General features: G+C 51.5%; 10 protein-coding genes across 10 annotated transcripts; 5 read left to right on the top strand and 5 right to left on the bottom strand.

The window, feature by feature from the left end:
- Positions 1 to 553: 553 nt before the first annotated feature.
- Positions 554 to 2,062, bottom strand: COCCADRAFT_2660 (uncharacterized protein; the record flags this gene model as incomplete). The annotated part of the gene is made up of 2 exons (XM_007711255.1): positions 554 to 1,881; positions 1,945 to 2,062. 2 exons carry the CDS (start codon positions 2,060 to 2,062, stop codon positions 554 to 556), a joined length of 1,446 nt encoding a protein of 481 aa, XP_007709445.1.
- Positions 2,063 to 2,979: 917 nt separating this feature from the next.
- COCCADRAFT_2659 (uncharacterized protein) lies at positions 2,980 to 3,488 on the top strand (the record flags this gene model as incomplete). The annotated part of the gene is made up of 2 exons (XM_007711254.1): positions 2,980 to 3,124; positions 3,178 to 3,488. The coding sequence occupies 2 exons, from the start codon at positions 2,980 to 2,982 to the stop codon at positions 3,486 to 3,488; spliced, it is 456 nt and encodes a 151-aa protein (XP_007709444.1).
- A 1,679-nt stretch (positions 3,489 to 5,167) lies between these two features.
- COCCADRAFT_88750 (uncharacterized protein) lies at positions 5,168 to 7,318 on the top strand (the record flags this gene model as incomplete). The annotated part of the gene is made up of 1 exon (XM_007711301.1): positions 5,168 to 7,318. The coding sequence occupies one exon, from the start codon at positions 5,168 to 5,170 to the stop codon at positions 7,316 to 7,318; it is 2,151 nt and encodes a 716-aa protein (XP_007709491.1).
- A 1,449-nt stretch (positions 7,319 to 8,767) lies between these two features.
- On the top strand, positions 8,768 to 10,894 carry COCCADRAFT_2657 (glycoside hydrolase family 2 protein; the record flags this gene model as incomplete). Its single annotated transcript, XM_007711253.1, has 4 exons — positions 8,768 to 9,092; positions 9,142 to 9,361; positions 9,414 to 9,601; positions 9,651 to 10,894. The coding sequence occupies 4 exons, from the start codon at positions 8,768 to 8,770 to the stop codon at positions 10,892 to 10,894; spliced, it is 1,977 nt and encodes a 658-aa protein (XP_007709443.1).
- A 59-nt stretch (positions 10,895 to 10,953) lies between these two features.
- On the bottom strand, positions 10,954 to 11,649 carry COCCADRAFT_88691 (uncharacterized protein; the record flags this gene model as incomplete). Its single annotated transcript, XM_007711300.1, has 2 exons — positions 10,954 to 11,313; positions 11,365 to 11,649. 2 exons carry the CDS (start codon positions 11,647 to 11,649, stop codon positions 10,954 to 10,956), a joined length of 645 nt encoding a protein of 214 aa, XP_007709490.1.
- A 520-nt stretch (positions 11,650 to 12,169) lies between these two features.
- On the bottom strand, positions 12,170 to 13,229 carry COCCADRAFT_34346 (uncharacterized protein; the record flags this gene model as incomplete). The annotated part of the gene is made up of 2 exons (XM_007711283.1): positions 12,170 to 13,134; positions 13,184 to 13,229. 2 exons carry the CDS (start codon positions 13,227 to 13,229, stop codon positions 12,170 to 12,172), a joined length of 1,011 nt encoding a protein of 336 aa, XP_007709473.1.
- A 235-nt stretch (positions 13,230 to 13,464) lies between these two features.
- COCCADRAFT_88814 (uncharacterized protein) lies at positions 13,465 to 14,504 on the top strand (the record flags this gene model as incomplete). Its single annotated transcript, XM_007711299.1, has 3 exons — positions 13,465 to 13,690; positions 13,776 to 13,990; positions 14,046 to 14,504. 3 exons carry the CDS (start codon positions 13,465 to 13,467, stop codon positions 14,502 to 14,504), a joined length of 900 nt encoding a protein of 299 aa, XP_007709489.1.
- A 641-nt stretch (positions 14,505 to 15,145) lies between these two features.
- Positions 15,146 to 16,746, bottom strand: COCCADRAFT_34344 (glycoside hydrolase family 72 protein; the record flags this gene model as incomplete). The annotated part of the gene is made up of 4 exons (XM_007711282.1): positions 15,146 to 15,534; positions 15,601 to 16,248; positions 16,393 to 16,557; positions 16,623 to 16,746. 4 exons carry the CDS (start codon positions 16,744 to 16,746, stop codon positions 15,146 to 15,148), a joined length of 1,326 nt encoding a protein of 441 aa, XP_007709472.1.
- Positions 16,747 to 17,930: 1,184 nt separating this feature from the next.
- Positions 17,931 to 20,118, bottom strand: COCCADRAFT_2652 (uncharacterized protein; the record flags this gene model as incomplete). Its single annotated transcript, XM_007711252.1, has 6 exons — positions 17,931 to 18,548; positions 18,596 to 18,688; positions 18,740 to 19,131; positions 19,193 to 19,381; positions 19,431 to 19,629; positions 19,696 to 20,118. 6 exons carry the CDS (start codon positions 20,116 to 20,118, stop codon positions 17,931 to 17,933), a joined length of 1,914 nt encoding a protein of 637 aa, XP_007709442.1.
- A 390-nt stretch (positions 20,119 to 20,508) lies between these two features.
- Positions 20,509 to 21,488, top strand: COCCADRAFT_2651 (uncharacterized protein; the record flags this gene model as incomplete). Its single annotated transcript, XM_007711251.1, has 2 exons — positions 20,509 to 20,838; positions 20,907 to 21,488. 2 exons carry the CDS (start codon positions 20,509 to 20,511, stop codon positions 21,486 to 21,488), a joined length of 912 nt encoding a protein of 303 aa, XP_007709441.1.
- Between the last annotated feature and the right edge of the window lie 532 nt (positions 21,489 to 22,020).

Below are 22,020 nucleotides of genomic sequence, written 5' to 3'. Positions count from 1 at the left end.
TTGGACATGAACAGGCAAAATCCATGAGGGACGGCATTGTGCCTGAGATTGCTACGCAAGTGCCAAGATACCACGAGTTTCATTCGTGGTTGGTAATGGTAAAAGAAATGCTCAACACATGAAATGAGTTGCTGCCGTAATAGTACTTGCAAGTATGCTTCGATGACCGAACGCATGGGCTTGCTATTTTTAGACTGGAGTGGTTCATTGAGTTATACGAGGTCTGTGTTCATGTGTTATCATTGAGTGCATGCTTATGCAGTCTATCTGCCTGCAACACGGCAGGACCCGTTATCATTTCAATAGCCAAGAAAATAAGGGTGACTGCTCATGCTGCCATTTGTGCGTGCACAGCCTTCCATCCCAACATTCTTCGCTCGAATATGGAGAAGCGGGATGAAGCGGGATATCTGCTACACCTGTTATGACGGGCTAGTCCCATCATCTCTTGTAGCTTGGATAGTTGCAACTTCTTAGTTGCACATCGTGTCTGGTCGGGCAGTGGGATTGACATGGATGGATGATAAGGTGGTTTGGAACATGGAGGATGGCTTCACTCCTCTTCACTTTCTTCACTACTATCTCCACCTTCCAGCCCTCTCCTCATCAACTCTTCTAGATCGTCTTCGTCATCGTCCGCGGGGATTTCTGCAATTGCACCGTGCTTGTGGTCGTGACTGGTCGTATCTGGCTGTACGGGAGGTCCAATGTCCATGGGCTCGACGTCTCTGTCATTGTATTCGTATTCCTCTGCATCCTCCTCTTCTTCCTCATCGTCGTCGTCGCCTTCAGCGTCATCACCGCCCAAATCACCAAAGTCAATCTCATCCTGTGTGTTTCGGTTGCGTGCGTGCGGGTTGGGAGAGCCTTCTACGTCGCTGTTGGCTGCACTGGCAAGAGATATGGGGCCGTTGGATGGAGAACGCATATAGCCGGCGCCGAGATTGTGGCCCAGACTGCGAGCTGCTAGTGCGCCGTTCTTGCGTCGTGGTGGGCGCGCATCGGGTACTTCAATTTCGAGACCGCCGTCGTCGTCTGATTCGTCTTCGGCCTCATCGTCGTCGTGATGATGTCGCTGGTTTTGTACAGGTGCAGGGGATGGAGGCGCTGGCGAGGATGCAATTTCGCCGTCAGACTCGTCGGACGAGTGTATCACCTCGGCAGATTTGATCTTGGAAGCGGGTGGTGCGGTAGATTTGCTCTTTGGCTTGGCGGCAGGTTCTGTTGCTGTGCGCTGAAGACGGACGGCCGGTGGTGGCTGAGCCTTTTTGGGCTTCACCATAGGGTTTGTGGTCGTAGTCTTGCGCTTCTTGGGCGCAGTAGCTGCAGCGGGCTTCCGCACTGGAGCAGCGGCGGGTGGTACGCGAGCCCCAAATTGCGGTGTATGAGCCGCGCTGCCTGTGCCAGCTCGGTGCTCTGGCGATGATGCATAGCGGTAGTCGGACTCGTCGCCTCGCTTCGCCTTTTCCTTGCTCAAAAAGTGCCTGAAGTCATAGGGGTTGTCGGGGTCAGGGTCGCCTCCCTCGTCGTCTGCTGCCGCTTCGCCAAACAGATCGTCGTCCTGGTCCTTGTCCTGCGCATCGTCCTTGAGTTTCTTTGGGTATATCTTAGCGTGCTGTGACGATATATCTTTGCCATTCCTCGTGGCGAGGTTGAAGGTGTAGCTACTCGAGAGCGGCTCTAGGGTTGCTTGCTGGCTGGCGGGATCCAAGATGAGGACATATGACTTCTTTGGCTGTGACTTTTGCCCCGTGAAGGTGAAGACATCCTGGTCGCCGGATTCGGTCGTGTCTTCGATGCGCAGGTTGCAAGTATTCGTCGATGAAGGCGCCGAGAGTGTCGTAGAACGATTGTCGGATGTCTGTGTAGGCTTGTGATTGTCTACGTAGGGCGTAAGTCAGCAAGCGCCAGGATATGCATACGCATGCCAGGTGGAGGGCTAACATTTTACACTGCTGTACTCGATCGCGTCATCATTGTTCCGTATGCGGTCGCTGAGGTGGAGGGTGAAGTGCGCCTTCTTGTGAGGCTCGATGCGGCTCTCTACCACGGGAGACGCCATTCCCGCGCTCGTCGTTGTCGGGCGACGAGCCTGCTGGCTGCAAAGACGAAAAAAGCAAGACAGAGTATGTGTGTACACACACCAGAGAAGTCACACTCTCCAGACGCGTTGGGTCATGAAAGAAGCATGGTTTGCTGGGTAGTATGGATGGCGCGCCGTGTTGCACATGGCCAGTCCGGCCGGGCTGGATTGGATTGGAGGCTCCGCCTGCCGGCCTCCCGCCGCTGCTAGTCAGGCACCCAACTCCACACGACTAGTAGCTCCAGCCCGCAACCGTCTCCGCTTTGCCATGTCCCTCTTCCATGGCGGCATCTGTAAGGCCTCCAGTCGATTCGAATCTCTTGATATGTGCATCTATTATACATGCACGGTCCAGACCACCCGGTGAAAGTGGGTAGCCGTGTATCCCCACTCTACAGCGCCATCGTGACGGCTGGTTTCGTACTGCCAATATACACGCCTTGCCCGTACATATTGGCCTAACCACCATAATCCTCCTCGCTGCTCACCAAGCAATCTACAAAACCATTGAAAATGTCCAAAGACAGTTCACCGCCACGACACGTACTTGTTCCAATCTGCAAAGTAACATTGGTGTTGCAGTTGATCCTTGAAGCGAGCATTATCATCCGCCTGATAATGTATTGGTAACGGCATTTTTCCAGTCAGATACGAATTCATGACCAAATCGATGGAAAACACCTTACGCCCGCACAGTGCCATCAAGATTGGTGGCGGGGTAGCAACGCTGTCGGTTGGAGGTATAAGATGGCCATGATGAGACATAAACCCAACGAGTCTGTGACTGTCGACTCTACCTCAAGCCAAATTCACTGTGCTCCGTCCTCAATAATATAGTTCGTGGGGTCATTCGTTCATTGAATCGCGCTGGCCTCGTGTCACACGTGTTCTGTATGATGCGGTTCATCATCCCCACGCTTCTTGCACTAGCAAGCTCAGCCACTGCTGCTGGTATCGCAGTCATTCTCAACAACTCTCCAAAGCCAATATACGTCTGGTCGGTTGGCAGTTCGGTCGGCCCTCGAAATGATATCAAAGCTGGTCAGTGATTGCCTGGTCAGTGTCAGTGTTCCTTTCTTGGCTAACGGCCACAGGTGGCATCTATTGGGAAGAAATGCGCCGCGACGAGAAAACAGGAGGGATTGCCATCAAAGTCACAACCAGTGCAGACGGACTCTACTCCGGCGCTCCCCAGCAAGTCTTTGCATACAACCTGGACAATGACACAGTCTGGTACGATTTGAGTACGGTGTTTGGTGATCCGTTTGCTGGCTACCGATTGCAAGTTACAGGTGACAATGGAGGATCCATTCTGTGGCCAAAAGGAACTCATCCAGGGGGGAGCCAGCTCAAGTCAGCCCCAAGTGAAGGAAACTTCTTCTTCTCCATTGATCCCGCTGCTTAAAGCAGTGACAGCCACTGGGCGGCTCGAGCGTTGTATCTCTACTTACGCGCCGTGGCCGGCGCCTCATAATTCAAAAAGTTACTTTCTAATATTCCGTGATCTTCTTGCATGATGCTGGTTCAAGCCATGTCATCTCCCTAGAGGGAACCGGTTGCGTTGTGCCATAACAGTTAGACCGCCAACCGCCGGCAGGGCGGCAGATCACTGCTTATCAGGGTACAATAACCGGCGAGACACGTGGAATTCGGTGCTTTTCGCCTGAATCAGTATCCACCTAGAAGACCCAACGTAGCGGTAAGAGAGGTGTGGACGAACGATGGGTGTGGAAAAACATGGGGTAGGCCCTGCTTTGGTCAAATTGGCCTTCTGGATTTCCTGAGTCGGCCTGTGCGCTGCCATCTCACGTCAGTCGATTTATTCGCCGTTTGACACACAATTTCGACCAATTATCCGAACGTTCGGGATGCATTTTTCCCCTTGCCACATGCAAAACATTCATGTGCATGGGGACAACACCACGAGCACCTCCTCTATTGCGCCACCTCGGCCCTGTCTTCGCTGATGTTCCAAGTCAGGCCACGGCCACGCTTCGAGATACCGCATTGCTCTTGTATCGCCGACCAGCCATCCATTCATTCATCCATCCATCCATCCATGCCGCAATCTCTCTTCATCTAACAAGGACTCCGCTCTCCCGCGAGTCAAGTTGGTGTCTCGTGTTGCTTCGGATGGTGGATACCGAGTGAACGGCCACATCCTATCTCTAGCCCGCCTTTTTCTGGCTCGTCTCCGCCGCCCATCACGCTGCATGCTGCTACTGCGTGATTGCAAATGCGGGCGATATCGCGCCATGAGCATTGGCTGGCACCGCGTGGAGCCCCGTATCCAGGTGGTGGTGGACCTTTCTCTGTGCACGACCTCAGCCCGGAAAGTGTCTGTCCCACGGCAGACTGCAATGGAGCACTGCATGCGGCGCAGCGTCGTGATTGTTAGGTGTGGTGCAGTACCATTTCAAGTCCTTTAGCCGGCATCCGACAGCGCTGGCCTGCACCCAGACAGCCCAAGATCAGACTATGCTCCCTGTCGGATGCTAGGCCCCACCCGCTTCCCGGCCTCTCCGCAATCATCATTGGCGTGCCAATCCGAGCACCTGTTTCTCTGCATCTTCTATTCGCTAGCTAGCTTCCCACTTGGCCTTATCGACCGACCGCCTGGAACACCCTGGTCGCGAAATTCAAACAGCGGCCGTCTTCGGGGGTCGATACAACTTTTGAGGCAAAAGGCCCTTTCTCGCCCTCTGCCGCGCCTCCTGGGCCCTGCACCGTCATCGGCAGTGCTGATGCTGATTCGCTTTTAGGCGGGCGACCCAATGCTGTATGTATTCGTCGCCATGCCGCTTGCCACGACAAGATGCGCTCCGAGAGCCCGATCAGCTCTTGTACCACACTCTAGAGCCGTTGGCCGTAGCCCCCGCTGATGCCTAATAACAATACTTTCCCACTTGCTCAGGCCGGTCGACTATTCTTCTGTTGTTGAAACCAACCCCACTCGACGTCCGATTCGCTGGAGATGATATACAGCCCACTACCGATCAGGCTGGACACGCGACCAAGAGCCTGGGCAGACACCATCGACACTACCATCCCAAGAACTAGATTCCAGGCCTCTTGCTCCCCGCAATGAGCTCCAGGACACTGACCAATGTTGTGAACGACCAAACGGTTGCCCTCAATGCCCTCATCTATGGATACGCCGGCCACAGCTTGGTCACCCCTCAGCATGCCCTCCAACAAATATGGTGGACCGAGGAGAGGATTAATGAGCGAGTCACCAATGACTTTGTCACTTCTCGGCTACAGCCTCAAGAGAGGGAACGTCTCACCCAGCCTGTAGGCTTTGGTGATCTGAGCGACGATACGTATATCGAATGGATCATGGAGAAGGCACGGCGGCTATTTCTGATACTTGTCGAGATTGGCGAGGCAGACCGCATATTTGCCGTTGTCGACAAATCTTGGGACGATGATGACCTCCCTCTTGGGATGGAAGATATTGAGCAGCTATCGTTATCGAATCGACGCGACAACCACGCCAATGCTCGCTTTTACCACACCCAATTCACTTTCTTGCTACGAGAGTTACGGCAGGGCGTACACATCGACTATGCCGAAAACGAAGAGGTACCGATCGAGAGTGTCATGACCTTGCCAGTCGCGGTCAGCCTGCAAGCTTGGTCTCGAATACACTTGCCAAAGAAGCCAAAGGAAATCTACATGCGTCGGAAATTTCCGCTTGGGAATGCGGAGGACCCAGAGGCTTTCCGTCAAGACTTTATCCTAGACGTGGAGAGTGCACGAATGGTTGAGCACGAGCATCTCGCTCCTGTCTGGGCGTCATACACGGCAAAGGGCTCTGGCTACATTGTCAGTAACTTTGTCGGTCACCACACTTTGCGCACCTTCATCGACCATCGTAATCCTGCGCAATATCAGAAACTACCAAAGCCTGAGAGACGGTGGTTGGTGCTCAACTGGCTACACTGTTTGGCCGATACCATTGCAACACTGCATCAGAATGGGTTTTGCCATTCCGCGATCCGGCCGTCCCGGATACTCGTCGACGAGCAGAACGCGATCGCATTCAGTGACATTGGCAGCTTGGAGACGTTTCAGAAAGACAAGAAGCCTGATGCCATGGATGCCTACATATACGACGCCCCAGAAACACATGCAAGTTCAGAGCCAGCGGACTTGCCTTCCTCCGTCGCAGCACCTACCCCACCCAAAGACCGACACGGGTCTATCGCAAGTAAAAGCTCATCGGGATCCTCGAACAGTAGCAGTTCGCATCGTCAGAAGCTAACAAAATTGCCAACAACCGACTTTTCAGGGTTCAATTTTGGGTTCAAGAAATCAGAGCCTAAACCTCAGCACCGATCACAAGGGCAAGAAACCGAAAAAGCAGATGTCTTTTCTCTAGGCTGTGTTTTCTTGGAGATTCTCACCTTCTTGCTCAAGAAGAAATCCCATGATTTCATCAAGCACCGTACATCGAAACAAAGAATCAACACGGGCGGCAAGAACTCGCGTACTGATTCATCGTATCACAAGAACCTTGACAAGGTCGAAACCTGGATGGCCGTGCTAGAGAAAGCATCTCGCGAAAGCGATGACGAGGCATTTGGCACAGTTCCCGACATTTTGGCCCTTATCCGAACTATGCTGAGCAAAAACCCCATGCTTCGCCCAACGGCACGCGACGTGCGCAATGAATTGTTTGAGATTTTCAGCTGTACCTCGATGCCCAACATACACTGTGGGGCGCACACACATGACGTTGGTGTCGCATCATCTTCGCGTTCGGATCGCGATAGATCGTCCAGTATAGCGTCACTTCGAACGATGTCGACGATAAGTTCGACGTGCTCAGATGTAGACACAATACGCTCTGGCATAACGCAGGTGAATTCCATCTTGAACTACTACTCGGACCGAGCCACATTATCTGGAATCAAAGAGGATGACAGCGCTTCCTTAGAGACGATAGACACACCGTCCATATCGTTGAACAATGATAACTTTCATGCGCTGTGTGGACCAGGACCCATTGTAACAAAGTCTGTCAAAATACCTGAACCACTACAGTCTACTGGTTATGCCACCTCGCCCGCCTCGCCTACCTTGCCTCTTTCGCCTATTCTGCCTGCTTCGCCTACTTCGCCCACTGGTCCTTCTTCGCTCCTGTCTGCGCGTTCTCCTAGTCCATCAAAGCAAAAGACCACGACTGTCAAGATCAAGCCATGGAACAAACCATTTCTTTTGCTTCCATGAGCATTATGTGTGTAGCTTAGGGCTTGACACGTGAACTAAACGACTTGTATTGCTGGGGGTTAGATAACAAGCGGTGAGGCCAGGCCATACAGAGCCAGGATATTGCGGGGTCCCCGAAGGTGTGCGCTTGGAGGTACCAGGGGCTATGGCATGAATGCTACATTAGACGAAGAATAGGAAGGTACCTTTGAACCCAGGGACATATGGCTGTCCACTTGACTCAGATTGGTCATGTGCAGCATGGTTGATCAGATAGTCACAAGGCGGACGCAAGTAACTAGGGGTAGAAGTAAAGTGGAGCAGTTCCATGCTGGCAGAGATTCATTTGCCTATTAGTGCGGTATAGGCAGCTCGGAGGGGCACAATGCAAGAGTTACGTAGTTGGCGCAGCACGACATCGGAGATGTCTGGGAAGATAAAGAAGGAGAGGAATTTCTGAATGAATAGTTTCCATTGCAGGCTTCCCTGTACAGGCTGCTAACATGCATTCCTGTTTATACCTGCTGTGCACTTGATGTAATCTCAAAATGCGGGGTTTGCTTGCCATGCTAGTCTCCCAACCTTCCCTCACGCCCGAAGCTCCACCATCTACGACGCCGAACGCACGCCACATTGCTTAGCCTCCAGGTTTTTGTACCGGTTTGCATTCCCATATGTACCTCCGCTTCTGGCAAATTGACGTCACCCATCTGCGTTACATTTGCGACAACAGCAGTCCTGGCACGACCTTTTCGCCATGCATCAGTCACGTGTTACCGCGTCACCGGAGAAATAACTGCGTCCGAATATGCGCGGTACTGCAGCAAGATACTGCCGTGTCCGAACACAGGAACATCGCAGCGACGGCGCGGAATGGCTGTTGCGCGCTTGTTTGATGCGAACTGGGCGGACCGGCCATGTTTAGACCGAGTAGTGCGGGGACTGGAGATTCAACAAAGTGCCAGCCAAGGCGATCATCACAGCTGATCAGGGCATGCACTGCTGCATCTGACACCGTGCATCTACCATCAGGATCCATCTACAGCGTAGCCGTACCATCAAGCTACCCTCCTCTATCCTTGAACCAGCCTCTCCAGGCTCTCGTGCCCCTGCACCAGCAGCCTTTGTCAGCCTTGAACAGCCCGCCAAGGACATGTTCACTAGCATTACCATGGTCAGCCGGTGCTGCCATATGACAACCGCAACCTTTGTAGATTTACGCCCAGCGGATGCGGTTTTGCTATGGCTGACCGGGGCGCCCAGCCACCAGGATCATCCCGCCGCTAGTATCCCCAGAGCCAAGGCATTTAGCATGCAGCTGCACGGCCATTACACCAGGTACAGTGGAGCTATGCTGTCATGAGTCTGTAGACCGCTTAAATACCACCTCCATCTCCCTTCATTCGACTCTTCTCATGCTTTCTTGGATACGCGTATAGGCGCTGTGTCATAGCGTCTCTTCCCACCAAGATGCGGCTCTCCACCGGAATCATAGCGAGCTTGCTGACGTGGACGACCATTGCTTCCAACAATAACAAGGTCGTTCCGCGCCAAAACAACAACACGGACTACAAAATTGGATTTACTCCACTCAAAACTGAATGGACTGATACCGTGGGAACCAACCCCTGGCCTGAGTACCCACGTCCACGCCTTCAACGACCAGACTGGAAGAACCTCAATGGCGTCTGGCGATACCAGAACACCCAAAACGGCTCTGATGCCTCACCGCCATTCGAGCAGCGACTTGAAAAAGCCGTCCTGGTCCCATTCTGCTTGGAGAGTGCTTTGTCGGGTGAGTAGCGCCAAATCATACACGAGACCAGTTGCTGAAGTCAGCATAGGTGTGACTGAGAAGGACCGCATCTGGAGCTGGTATTCGACATCGTTTGAAGTTCCATCAACTTGGCCAAGCGGAAACAGTGTCGTTTTGAACTTTGGTGCCGTTGATTACGAAGCCACCATCTTCGTCAATGGCCAAAAGGCAGGATTTCACAGAGGTGGTTATTTCGAGTTCAGCGTTGATGTCACTTCGTATCTGAATGCCAATGGAACAAACGAGCTGTAAGTGCATGAGAAGCGAGAAATTATAAGAAGAAAACTAATCGTTTTGTAGTTTGGTATACGTCTATGATCCAACTGACATGGACCGCGTTCAAATCCCAATTGGAAAGCAGACTCTGAACCGTGGTGGAATGATCTGGTATACGCCCTGCAGTGGCATATGGCAGACAGTGTGGCTCGAGTCCGCACCCAAGGATCACATTTCGAAACTCGATCTCACTGCTCATATGGATGGAAAGGGTCAGTCATCTGTTCATGGTGCTGCTGTCTTGTTACTTACATTCATCAGTCGTCGTCACTGTGCATACTAGCACTAATTCGACAACCACATACACTATCGTTGTCCACGAAGTTAATTCGGATGATGTCAAGGCAGAGGCTACGGGTACTAGTGGAAGCCCATTTACCTTTGTCGTTGATTCACCTGAGCTGTGGACGCCGGATAGTCCGACCCTGTACAACATCACCATCAAAATGGGTAGTGATACAGTGCAGAGCTATACCGGATTCAGAACCATCTCTAGAGGCGTAATCGGCGGTGTGCAGCGCCCACTCCTTAATGGAAAGTTTGTCTTTCCATTTGGCACTCTGGATCAAGGCTATTGGCCAGACGGCATATACACACCTCCAAGTGTAGAAGCCATGGTGTACGATCTCAAGGTACTAAAGAATGTCGGCTACAACATGGTCCGAAAGCATATCAAAGTCGAGCCGGCTCTGTTTTACAGGGCTTGTGACGAGATGGGCATGTTGGTCATTCAAGACATGCCTTCTTTGCGCCCCGATTTACCTGCCCGTGAAGGCTGTGGAGGCATACGGTTAGAGCCAGGTGCTCAGCCTGAATTCGATCGCCAACTTGAGGTCATGGTTGAGCAGCTGAAGTCGTACCCCAGTATCATCGCCTGGACCATCTACAATGAGGAATGGGGTCAGGCCACTTCACCCCCATGGCCAGAGTTTGGGTTGACAGACATGGTGCGTCGGGTTGACCCTACTCGCCTTGTCAACTCTGTGAGTGGTTGGACCGACCACATGGCTGGCGACTTTGACGACAACCATCATTACTCGACACCCCAATGCGGAACACCGTTTTGGTCTTACCAAGGCAGCGGCTACGACTCGGCTTACGACCCCGCCCGCATCGGTCTGCAAGGCGAATTTGGCGGCATCGGCACCCAGCTCACCGAGAATAACTTTGAGCACGCATGGTACAAGGATCTCGGTCGACAAACCGCATACGAGCTTACCAATGGTACCATTTGGTGGAACTATCGTTGCCACGACCTGCTTGTGCAACTGCGTGAGCAAATCGACTTATTTGCTTGCTCAGGTGGTGTCTGGACGCAAACGACAGATGTCGAGGGTGAAGTCAATGGCATGATGACGTATGACCGAAAGGTAATTAGGATGAATGAGACAATGTGGAGACAAGATATCCAGGCCCTATACGACGCGGCCGCGAAGCGAGGCAACGAATCCTCAATGGTGATTCGGGATACAGGCATTGCTGGCATGCAACATGGTATATTCTAATGTCTATGGCCAAGTAGGTAGATATACATAGTTACTCTTCCTTATTCCACATGCCCAAACTATGCTTCTTCTTTTTTCCCCTCCTCCCTCGCATACCACTCCCTATCCAGCATCCCCAGCGTAAACGAATCCCACCACTCCCCCTCAAACCACACAGCCTCCCTCTCCCTCCCCTCCACCACAAACCCCAGCCGCTCATACAACCGTATCGCCCCCTTATTCCACCCAAACGCCCTCAACCGCACAGTATGCAGCCCGGCCCTCCGAAACCCAAAGTCCAACGCCCAATTAATCGCTTCACTCCCATACCCCTTCCCCTGGTACGCGGGCAAAATGTCCAGCCCAATCTCCATAGTCCGATGATGCGCCTCATGCAGCGACACCGGCGCAGAATAAATCTGCCCCACCGCAACCCCAAACTCGGGATCCAGAATCTCCCCGGGATTCTGCCTCTTCATTTCCTCCAGCACCGCTTCTTTTTGCTCCGCCGCCAGCGACGCAATCGGCGTGTCGTGCGGCCGCCAGATTATGGCTTGTAAGAGGCTTTCTTCTTCGCCAGAGCTGCGGTCAGAGGCGCCCTGATGCATGTTTTCAGAGGCGTCTTGTTCCGTGGGCAATTTGAGGGTCGCGTGCGTGCTGGCCATGTACATGGCTGGGTCTGCGGCGAGGGCGAGGAAGATGGATTTGTCGCAGGGGCGGATGGCGCGGTAGTGCAGGCGCGGGCTGCGCCATGGGTTGGGGTATTTGTTGGACATTGTACAGAGGAGTGTGTTTAGATGTTTAGATTAGGAATGTGGGAGATGGGGGGGTGGTTGTCTTTTTACTATATATATATGTGTGTTTTTTGTTGGCATGCAAGTTCGTAACTTTGGTATGCAGATGTTATGTATGGGTACCAGGTTTGGCCGTGCTAGTGCCGGCGTTGTCATTGGCGTTGGCGTTGATGTTGGCGTTGCATTGCGTTGCGCTCTTTTTGGCGGTACCGCCCTTTTCTTGATGTTCGGAATGCGATGTTCAGATCGCGATGTGGGGATAAGGACAAGCAGAGACGACACGCGGAGAGTGGACTGCGGCGTATAGCAGAAGCACGCTAAGAGATTAGGTACATGTCGTATATGGGGCCTGTCACATTTATGTCTCACAATAGCCAATGCCTGGAATCGTAGTATACAGGGGCTATAGTAGCCCTTACAGCCCGTATGGCCGTGGACTAGTTTAACATTCGTCATGGACGCGATAGTGCCAGCGCCGCTACCCGGGTCTTGCTTCATACTCTTACAACGAAATCTCACCCTTCCATGTGCCTTCGGTCAGACCCAGAGTCTCAATGCAATGTTGCCATCTTGGGCCACCTCGCTCCTTCCTCCTCAAGTACTGCAGAAGCTTCTGTCTCCTGTGCACCAGCAACCGCAGATTTCGCTTGTTATGCTTATCACCTTTTCCTCGTGTCTGTAGAAAGTCCGCTAGTGTCTTGATCTTGGCCGTCAGGATAGCAATCTGAACTTCGGAAGATCCGGTGTCTGGCCCCACTCGCTTGGCTGTCGCGGCAACGTTTGTTTCTGGGCGGACGACGTGAGTCTCGTCTACGCCTGAGCGGCTCAGCGATGGCGCTTTTGGTGGGAATATCCTGTCGGTATTGTGGCGTCCAAACGTCTCGACACATCGTGCAATGTTGACGCGCATGCGGTCTTTGCTGGAGCCATTCTCGAGGGCCGTGATTCGCTTAATTGCCTCGACTGCACGTGCATGGTCTTTCTTGTTTTGCTCCTCTATTTCCGCCGCCGACTTTTCAATCGCCCTTGCCTGATCATACCGCGTGGCGTCGTTCCATGGGTACGCAGCAGGTGCAGCTTGCTTTGCAATTTCACTCAATGGCACAGCCAGCTTCTCGCTCTTCTTCAATTGCTTCTCCACCGTCGCCGGGTCGAATGCATAGTTGAGATGCGTCCGATCCTGGGGAATTTTCTTGCCATCCTCGTAGGTAATGGGCTTGCCAGTGTCAAAAGACTCCACGAATGGTGTTGGTATACCGCGAACAGGATTTCCAAGACTGGCTACCCGGGCTTGTTCGAGTTCGGCACGTCGAGACAGGTTGGCTGCCTTTTTGCGGTTGCGCTGCGCAACTATGTAGGGGTCGCTAGCGAGGCGCTTCTTCTGTCGTTCGATTGATTCGGCATTGGCCCGCGCTGTCGAAACAAAAGTTCGGATGGGGAGTGTGAATTGCGCAGAAATGGATGGTGCTGTGGCATTGTCAGCACTGGGTATTGTACATGAGATCTAAGAACTCACAAGCCGATGCCCGTAGGCACGACAATGCTGGTATTCGTGGCGGCATCGTTGGCTGGACGCACACTCACTGCTCCCACCCACCGTGAATCTTTTGCGGATCAGGACGTCGGCGCATTGGTTTCGCCGGCGCCGCGTCCCGTTGGGCACTATGCCGCTTCCGGCTCTAGCTCGCCCACTGCCGGGGCTCGAATATCGCCAAAGTTCGTGTGCCAAAACTTCGCCCGCACGCATCACGACAACTTCTCTATACCCACCAGCTTGTACAGCGCCAAACCGTCAAAATGGCCCCTTCCAACCTCCCCGCCATCTTCAACCCCACCCAGCAGGACATTGAGATGCTCCTCGCTGCCCAATGCCACCTCGGTAGCAAGAACCTCCAGGTGCACATGGAGCCTTACCTGTGGAAGACCAGGCCCGACGGTGTCAACGTCTTGAACATTGGCAAGACCTGGGAGAAGATTGTTCTGGCCGCCCGCATCATTGTCGCCATCGACAACCCGGCTGATGGTACGTTTGAGCGCCCAAGTCAAGAGATTTGGACTTGAAGAATGCGCAAATATGCCCAAGTTCTTCTTTAGCTGACACTGCGCAGTCTGTGTCATCTCTGCCCGTCCCTACGGACAGCGTGCCGTTCTCAAGTTCGCCTCCCACACCGGCGCCACCGCCATCGCTGGTCGTTTCACTCCCGGTAACTTCACCAACTACATCACCCGTTCTTTCAGGGAGCCCCGCTTGATCGTCGTCACCGACCCCCGCACCGATGCCCAGGCTATCAAGGAGGCCTCCTACGTCAACATCCCCGTCATTGTAAGGAGAATGCGTATGAAGAAGAGTACAGGAATCTGGAGCTAACCCCGAATAGGCCCTTTGCGACGGTGACTCTCCCACCGAGTATGTCGATGTTGCCATCCCCACCAACAACAAGGGTCGTCACGCCATCGGTCTCGTCTGGTGGATGCTTGCCCGTGAGGTCCTCCGCCTCCGCGGTACCCTCGCTAACCGCGAGACTGAGTGGGATGTCATGACTGACTTGTACTTCTACCGCGACCCTGAGGCCGAGGAGAACAAGGACAGCGCTGGCGTTGAGGAGGCCAAGGTCCCCGGTGCCGACGAGGTTGGTCCCGCCGCTGTCGCTGACGGCTTCACCAGCGAGTGGGAGGTCTCTGGCGCATCCGCCGGTGCTTTCACTGCCCAGGCTGCTGCCCCCGGCACCAGCTGGGACGCTGACGCTGCTGACTGGGCCGCCTCTGGCGACGCCCAGGCTAGCGGCGAGGGCTGGGGTGCCGAGACTGCTGCCCCCACTACCACTACTCAGTGGTAAATGCTATGTTGAGCATCTTCGTCACTTCTTCTCTTACATACCCTGTCTTTGAACAAACAATGGCACGTCGGCGTAGGAGTAGGCAATGGGAAAAAAGGAAATATGAGACCATTTGACAACGATCAACAAGAAATGCATGCTTGATGGGACAGGGGTGTGTTGAAGGATATGATCAATGCTGTGCGCTTATGAGGGAAAGATATCCATACTTGTCTTCGGGTATGGGGGAAAGCCCTGTGCTGGCGATCGGGTCGTACTTAGTTGGCGCCCAATCCTTCAATACGAACCTTGTTCCCACATTGCTTGACTGCTTCTCTGATTTTGAGTATTTGTGCACCATGACCTACCGTTAGTGACTGAGTTGATGCCGTATGAAATGACATGTGCCGCTGAGCAAACGCAAGGCAAGTTGGAGCAAGTTTTTTTGTATTTTCAGCCCGATCCTAAGCGGGGTATTCATATACATTAAAGTCCGTTATGTCCTCGTTAAATTCTGCCCCATGTACCATGTACCATATACCATACCTAATCAAGTAAGTAGACTAGAAACTATGTACATGCAGAATGTGTGAGTGATGATAATTCAAACCTCAGCTGCTTTTCAGCGAGAGAAAGCGAAAAAAAAGAGAGGGGAATGACTTTCACAACCAAGCAAATACGATCAGAACACCGAGCAGCATAGCACCTGTGCTCTTGAGTTCCTTGCTCAATCCATCTGCCGCGGCAGCAGTAGGCTGTGGTGCAGACGTATCCGCAGTACCAGATCCAGAACCCGATTGCTTTGCTCCAGAACCAGAAGTCTGCGTGGCGCTGGAACCACCGGATGTAGGAGAGCTGTCGTAATTGTGTTTCTGACCTATGGTAGGAAGAGCGGATGTAGGGACCACTTCCCATGCTCCTTCAGTGAAAGCTGGGCAGGCAATAGAAGTGTGAGTTGGCTTGTAGTCCGAAGCCTTGATTCCCGTGGGATTCAGGGTTTTCCAAACTGCTGAGAGGTTGGGGAAGTCTGGTTGGACGGGTGTGGGTTTGCCTATTTTCTCAGTGATTAGTCGGCTGTTTTTGAAACATCTTGTAAATCATATTTCTCAAAACATACCAGAGCGAGGAAATCCATCTGGCGGCGCATTCGGACTCGCCGGATCAACCTTGGGTCCGTAACTAATCAGTCCGTAGTTATTCTGTTCCTCGATCCACTCGTATATGATACTGCCGGACCATACATCCGCCATCTCACCAAATAGCGCCTCCTGGTCTTTGAAGTCGCGCGGGCGCACAGTGTTGCAGCCTGTTTCAGACATGAAGATGGGGACGGGGAGGTCCTTTGCGTTCTTTTCGAGGTTGTCGTATCCAGATTGCTGGTAGGAGCTGTCACCGCACCAGGAGTAAGCGTTGAGGGCAAAGAAATCGACGCGCTCTGAGGCGTTGTTGCCGCAGGAGAGGTAATCTTGTAGCATGGGCCGTAGAGAAGCGATGTCAGCGGCGGAGTAGCCGATGGGGATGTTGCGGTATCCTTTTTTGTCGCGATAGGCTTTCATGTCACGTGCGGCGGCTTTGATGTAGGGGGATGTGACGGAGCCGTTTGAGGTGGTGATGGCTTCGTTGCCGACGAAGAAACCGGCAACGTTGTCGTATTGATGGAATTCGTCCATTACTTTGGCGTAGGCGTCGTGTTGGTCTGACTCCCATCGAGGTGTGTTTTGCTCGACATATGTGTCGAAGGTGTCGAGATCTACCCAGATGTAAACTATGTGACTGGTGAGTATTCATTTTTTGAAAGTGACTAGGGAACAAAGATTTCTTGTTATGCGATATTTACGCTCTTGAAGAATAAAATCGGCATGCAATAATCAAAGTAATCTGAGTTCATGCATATTTTGAATATACGTACTTCCAGCATCTGCAAAGGCCTTCATGCAATCGGTATGGTCAGCATCAGGGTCAACGTGGTAAACACGGATTGAGTTTGCGCCAATGGTCTTCATGAGGGCAGAGTCGAGACCACATTGCGTCGCGTCGATGAGCGGATCGTCTGGGACAAGCTGGTATGCGATACCTATACTGGGTCGTTAGAAAACCATGCTTCTTTAACTTCGTCTTACTGCAGAATCGCATATGTACCCTTGACGTAGAATTGATTGCCTTCGCTAGTGAAGAGCTTGGAGCCCTTTACTTCGATTGTCGGGATAGCTGAAGCGACAGTGCTCAAGCTGGCCAAGAGCGCCAGCGATAGAGATTGAACCATTATTGCAGTCCAGCAATCCAAACGTTTTCAAGTGTTTCTCTGGTAACAACTGAAGATCAAGCAACGAAACAGCTCAAGTCCCTGCTCAAAAAGAAATTATTCAGCAGCAAACGCACTGGGCTCACGAACTACTGTTACGTTACGTGCGAGACACAAGATTGCACATGAGCTCCGTAAAAGTATAAGCGAGAGTAGTAGTCGACAAAAAAAGCAAACGACTGTAGTGTTTGGAACGAACGAAGGGTGCGTGAACAAGAACGAAGTAAGAGAGCAGATCAGGCCGGCCAGGTCATGTTTATGAATGCGGCTGTTTGGAAACAAGGCAAAGGGCGCCCTAGTAAGTAACACGCCTACCCCCCAACTCCACGCCGTCGATCCTTCCAATCTCCATGACGCTTCTCGGCAAAAAGGCGCCCATAAACCCGCTTCCATGCAATCCCACTTTTCAAACTCGAGGGCTAAAGCGTCGGCTCCCTCCAATTGCAATGCCGCGAACGGGGCGAACGAAGGCGTATCATGGAAGTCGGGGAAAGAGGACAAGCGTAGTGGAGACGTGCGTGGGCGATGCGACAAGGACTGGCGTGGGCGATTGGTTGGCTGCAGTGTTTAAGCCTACGCGACCCGCATGCTTGATGCACCTAAGCGGCACACGGCCTGGGCTTGGTCCGACCGATACAAACATATCGTGTCTATCTGGTCGACGCGTTCACAAAATAACAAGTTTATGTCGAGCTAAGGATATGCATTAGAAGAAAAATAATCGACTACCCACGCGTCAAGCCTGCATTTGCTTTGGTCGGGTTTTCCCTCCATAGCTTGATTGCGAGCGCCGTTTATTTTTTACCCGTAGATGGGATGAGTGAAGTTGCACCCCGTGCAATCTTAATCCGTTAATCTCCGCTAACCACCTGTCACAACGACGTGAAAACTGTAGCGGTCGGTCAGTTGGAAGAGCGCGCCAGACGTCCCGATTGCACTAAGAAAGAAGAGGCTCCGTGCCAAAACGCTAGTTGCTGGCTAGCTGTTAGCCGCTCCCCAACGTCTGTCACTGACAAAGTCTGCCCGCTTTGCTTGCTTTTCTGATCAAAGAGGGTCATGTGGTTTGATTGGTTGGCTAAGTTTCTCATAGGTAACCTTTGCGTAGCAATTGCATACATATGACCTTTTTCCTCTCATCTTCCTTTCTACGCACTCTTCCCCCAGACTAGACCGAGCTGCTGGATTCCCGCGCCGGGGCTGTACGAACCGTAGAAGCCCCGCAGATTCCAGCCTTCTGCAGGTGATTTCTCATCTCTGCTATGCACATAAGATCCAGATTGTTTTGACGGTGTAATTGTGCGTTCGTTAATAGTTGGACCAGGTTGACCCGGAACAGTTGATGAAATAGTCACAGAATCAATGTATGCGATACTGTTCATGCCTAAGCTGCTGTGGCTCTCAATCTTGACACCGTCGATCTTTTCGTGTGCGACCAGATCCACCGTTGTGGGTTGAAGGCCCTTGTCGTCGCCATTAAGGATCTCTCTTCCATCATTGTATATGGTTTTGATGCCGAAGAGGTGGTAGTCGTCAGAGTAGATGGTGATACTTTTTGGCATCCATGTATCCTCGAGAATATCGAGGCTGTTGAAGAATACGCTTCCGGGCTTGGGTAGGTCATCGCCCAGATATCCTGAAAGTCGGAATTGCTTGTAGCGAGAAGCGTGTTTGGATATGCTGGCTCTGAGCTCATCAAACTCAGGATAAATCGATGGTAGAGTTGGAGTAACCTTTCCAGTGCTTCTTTGGGGTGACTTATTTACCTAGTTCCAGTAAGAAGATTGATGAAAGTGTCAAGAGGATGGCTTACAGGAAGCAATTGCCTGAAGATCGAAGGGGCCAAGTAGATGCCTACACGATCTGGCTGAAGTGCAATGCTTGGATCCGCTGTGACGGCATCAACCTGTAGCAAGTTTTAGCATTTCTTAAACCAATTTACACCATCGAAACTAACTTCGTGAACGATTTTCGTCATCTCGAGCCGACAATCGCGTCTGGCCTTGCTCAACCCTACAATCGAAGGACTGTAGGGTTCACACAGCAAGACGTTCGGCTTGAAAGTATGCTTTTTGGATTGCAGGTCCGACGAATGCTCGGAGCCCTCTAGATGCTCGTCAATGGTATGGGTTAATGTCGTGTCTTGATTAGCAGGCTTAGGTACAGACTCGCGCTCTTTGGTGCACTCTTTGGCGTAGGTTAGGAGCTCCTGGGTGGGCTCAGATTTGAATAATTCAGTAGTTCCAGATTCGAATTTCCAGTTCAGGATCTGAATATGCTTCCAGATTGATTTGTAATCCATGTAAGCATCCAAAAGCGCGCCCGTATAGATACCAGCGTTTTCATAGTCTAGCAAAATCAGCAGCTTGCTCGTATAACATTTGTTCAAAGCCATGGTATATGTACATACCAAGTGGGGAAAAGAAGCCCATTGTATCATGGAAACTTTTCAGAGATGTGTACTTTGTCAAAATCGCATAAGTGCGTTGTGGTGTCATTGCGACAAGATCTGGAAAATTCGCCGCGGCGAGAGTAAGACTGTTGATGTCCCAAATGACGTTTGGGTCCTTGATTTGGCCACCACCGCTCCAGTTGACATCTTGAATTGTGTTAGTAGATGTGATTCTGAAGCCAATAATATATCTTACTTATTGTTGTTTCCGTTGATGTGTCAGTGGCGCTCTTGTCCAAATTGCCCTCGCCTTTGATCGCACCAGACAAAGCCGGTGTTCCTAGCTCTGCTTCTAATGCACCTTTGATCGTGGTTATCTTGGATTTATCGTTTACTTTGACTGATATGAGTGCATTGAGTTCTCCACCTTCCTCCCATCCAGATATGAATGAATCCTAGGCCTCGTGTCAGCTACCAATCCTTAGCCGAGAACCAGACAGGCGTCTATCTTAAATACTTACACCATATATCTCAGTGAATCTAGTAAGTGGGAAACTTTTTAGTTTCTGGAACTGTGTATAGTCGCGCGCCATATGTGTTTGGTTCGTCACCTTGACTTGGATGAAGAAGTTAAGATCGCTGGCCTTGAACTTATCAGAGTCAATGTACGTTCCGCTAACGGCTCCACCTATTGTTCCTGTTTTTATGGACAAGGAAGCGGATACATTCATCAAATCAGTCACATCGCTGAGCTTATCAACGAAGCGAGATGAGTACGAAACAATTTGACTGATCCCCTTAGGCTGCTGATCTTCCGAGTACGGGGAAGGGACATCGTGGGTGCCCTGAGTGACTGCATCAGTCATACATATCTGCTGTGTGAATGAATTGAAACCTTGTCCCAGGCGCATGGAGTTGTTGTAAGGCGCAAGAAGCATCGCCATGGTGGCTAACGTGTAATGAGCAAGGATGAGATAACAATAATAAGCTTGATGGCTTCTTGACAAGATAGAATGCAGTGAGAAGTGCTGGTACAAATCTAGATACTGACTCCATCCTGTATTTATGTGTGAACAATCTCTTGGTCATTATGGATTTTGTTCGAATGGGGTACCCGAACGCTAGTGTAGCCGCCAGACGCCACAAAACGCCATGGTGCCACTCGGGTTGCCTTTGCACCAGGCCGCAAATAGAAATCGTGTTCTGGAATCTGTGTCGGTTGAATGGCCAGATCCTCCTTTGCCGCTGATACAATGGTCGGGACTTGAAGTCTGGCTTATAGCCCCAAATACTTCCTTGTCGAGACGCGATATCACCGCCTGCACAACCTCAGAATGAACAGTCTCCAAAACCTTGCATCCCAAAGCCTCCCTCTGTATCTGCCTTGGTCCAAGGATTATATTGCGATCGGATCAGGCTTCAATTCAGCTGCTATTGAATCTGACAGTTCGCCCTGGGTATCGAAATATCCATATATGATTGACAACGCAAAATGCATTGTAGAGATTGATGGGGCAGTTTCAAGTTACCGAGAAGGAAACAGTTCTTCGTCAGCCCAGCATTCAGAGCACCTCAGTGCTAGTCTTGGAGTAACTGTGGGTTGCAAGTTCCTCAGCGCCAGTGTCGCCGGTTCATATGATAAATCAGTGTCGGACAATCTTGCTGTATTTGGAGACCAGAAAACTCGCAATTGATTTGTATTAACGTATGATAGGCAACATGAGTCTCCAAGAACATCAGTATTCGAGCCGGGCATATCCGCTTCAAAGCTGATCCGGGACTGACACCTTACGCTCGAAACGTCTTATGCAAGTCGGAGAAGGAATTTCGCAGCATTTTTGGGGACTATTATGTTGCTGGATACCAGATTGGAGCTGAAGTGGGAGGATGTGTGACTGTCACGCAATCAGATCAGTCTGAAGAAAAGCAGGTGCAAGTTCAGGCCACTGCCAAGGTACTCTGGATGAAGAAGACCATCAGCACTACAACATCATCGAAAGAGGTATCTTCAGATCACTCCATATCATTCAACGGCTATGATACCCTACGGCAACGCACCGAGGAGGTAAAGGGAACCAATCTGGAGGAAATCCACCAGATGTCGAAGGCGTGTATGGACCGAATCGGCAATCTGCAAGCGACAGTCGAACAAACAATATTGGATTTGGGCCTGGGCACAGATGCTGGCGTATCTGTAAAAGATTTTGCACGATTGTGCGAGTCTGGCCTGGTCGTCCAGCTGATACTAGCTCCTTACTCTAAGCTTGCAGAATATGTAGCGCTAACCAGTAGTCATAGCTTGGATATTCAATGAAACCCTGGCGATACCGGATGTCTTGTCGAGATGAGTTAAGTGTGGACGGTCAAGGTAATGATTGTCCGAACGTGGTGCTGTCAGATCCAAAACGAGATCAAGCGCCTCGCTTGTGGCTGTCAAAGTAGCTGCTTTAGGCTGCACCCCTCAATCTAGACCTCATGGCACTAACAACAATGGAACGGTCCGTTGTCAAAGTATCGGTCCGTTGTCAAAACATAGACAGGCCGCCACGGCGAGCTATTGGTGTTTTCAGCTGCTCATTCGCACCGGGTGCTCTCTCAGCTCAGTACAAGGAACGGCAAAGCCGAACTGACAAGCCTCATTTCCGAAAGAGAACACAGTCTATGCGCGCCATTTGCTTTAGCTTACCATCTGGGCAATTTGAATATCCTCGGTTCGGAGGTACGCGAGAAATCGAGAACGTCTCTTCCAAATGAGAGACAGACCAGCCGAACAATCATAGCCCGTTGCGCAAGCCACAACATCTCGTCAAGAAATACATCAATGAAACAACTTCCTAAATGCTCCA

This window comes from Bipolaris zeicola (genome assembly GCF_000523435.1).
Source record: "Bipolaris zeicola 26-R-13 unplaced genomic scaffold scaffold_27, whole genome shotgun sequence".
Taxonomy (NCBI): Eukaryota; Fungi; Ascomycota; class Dothideomycetes; order Pleosporales; family Pleosporaceae; genus Bipolaris; species Bipolaris zeicola.
The sequence above is the reverse complement of the archived record's forward strand: the minus strand, read 5'-3'. Positions and strand labels throughout refer to the sequence as shown.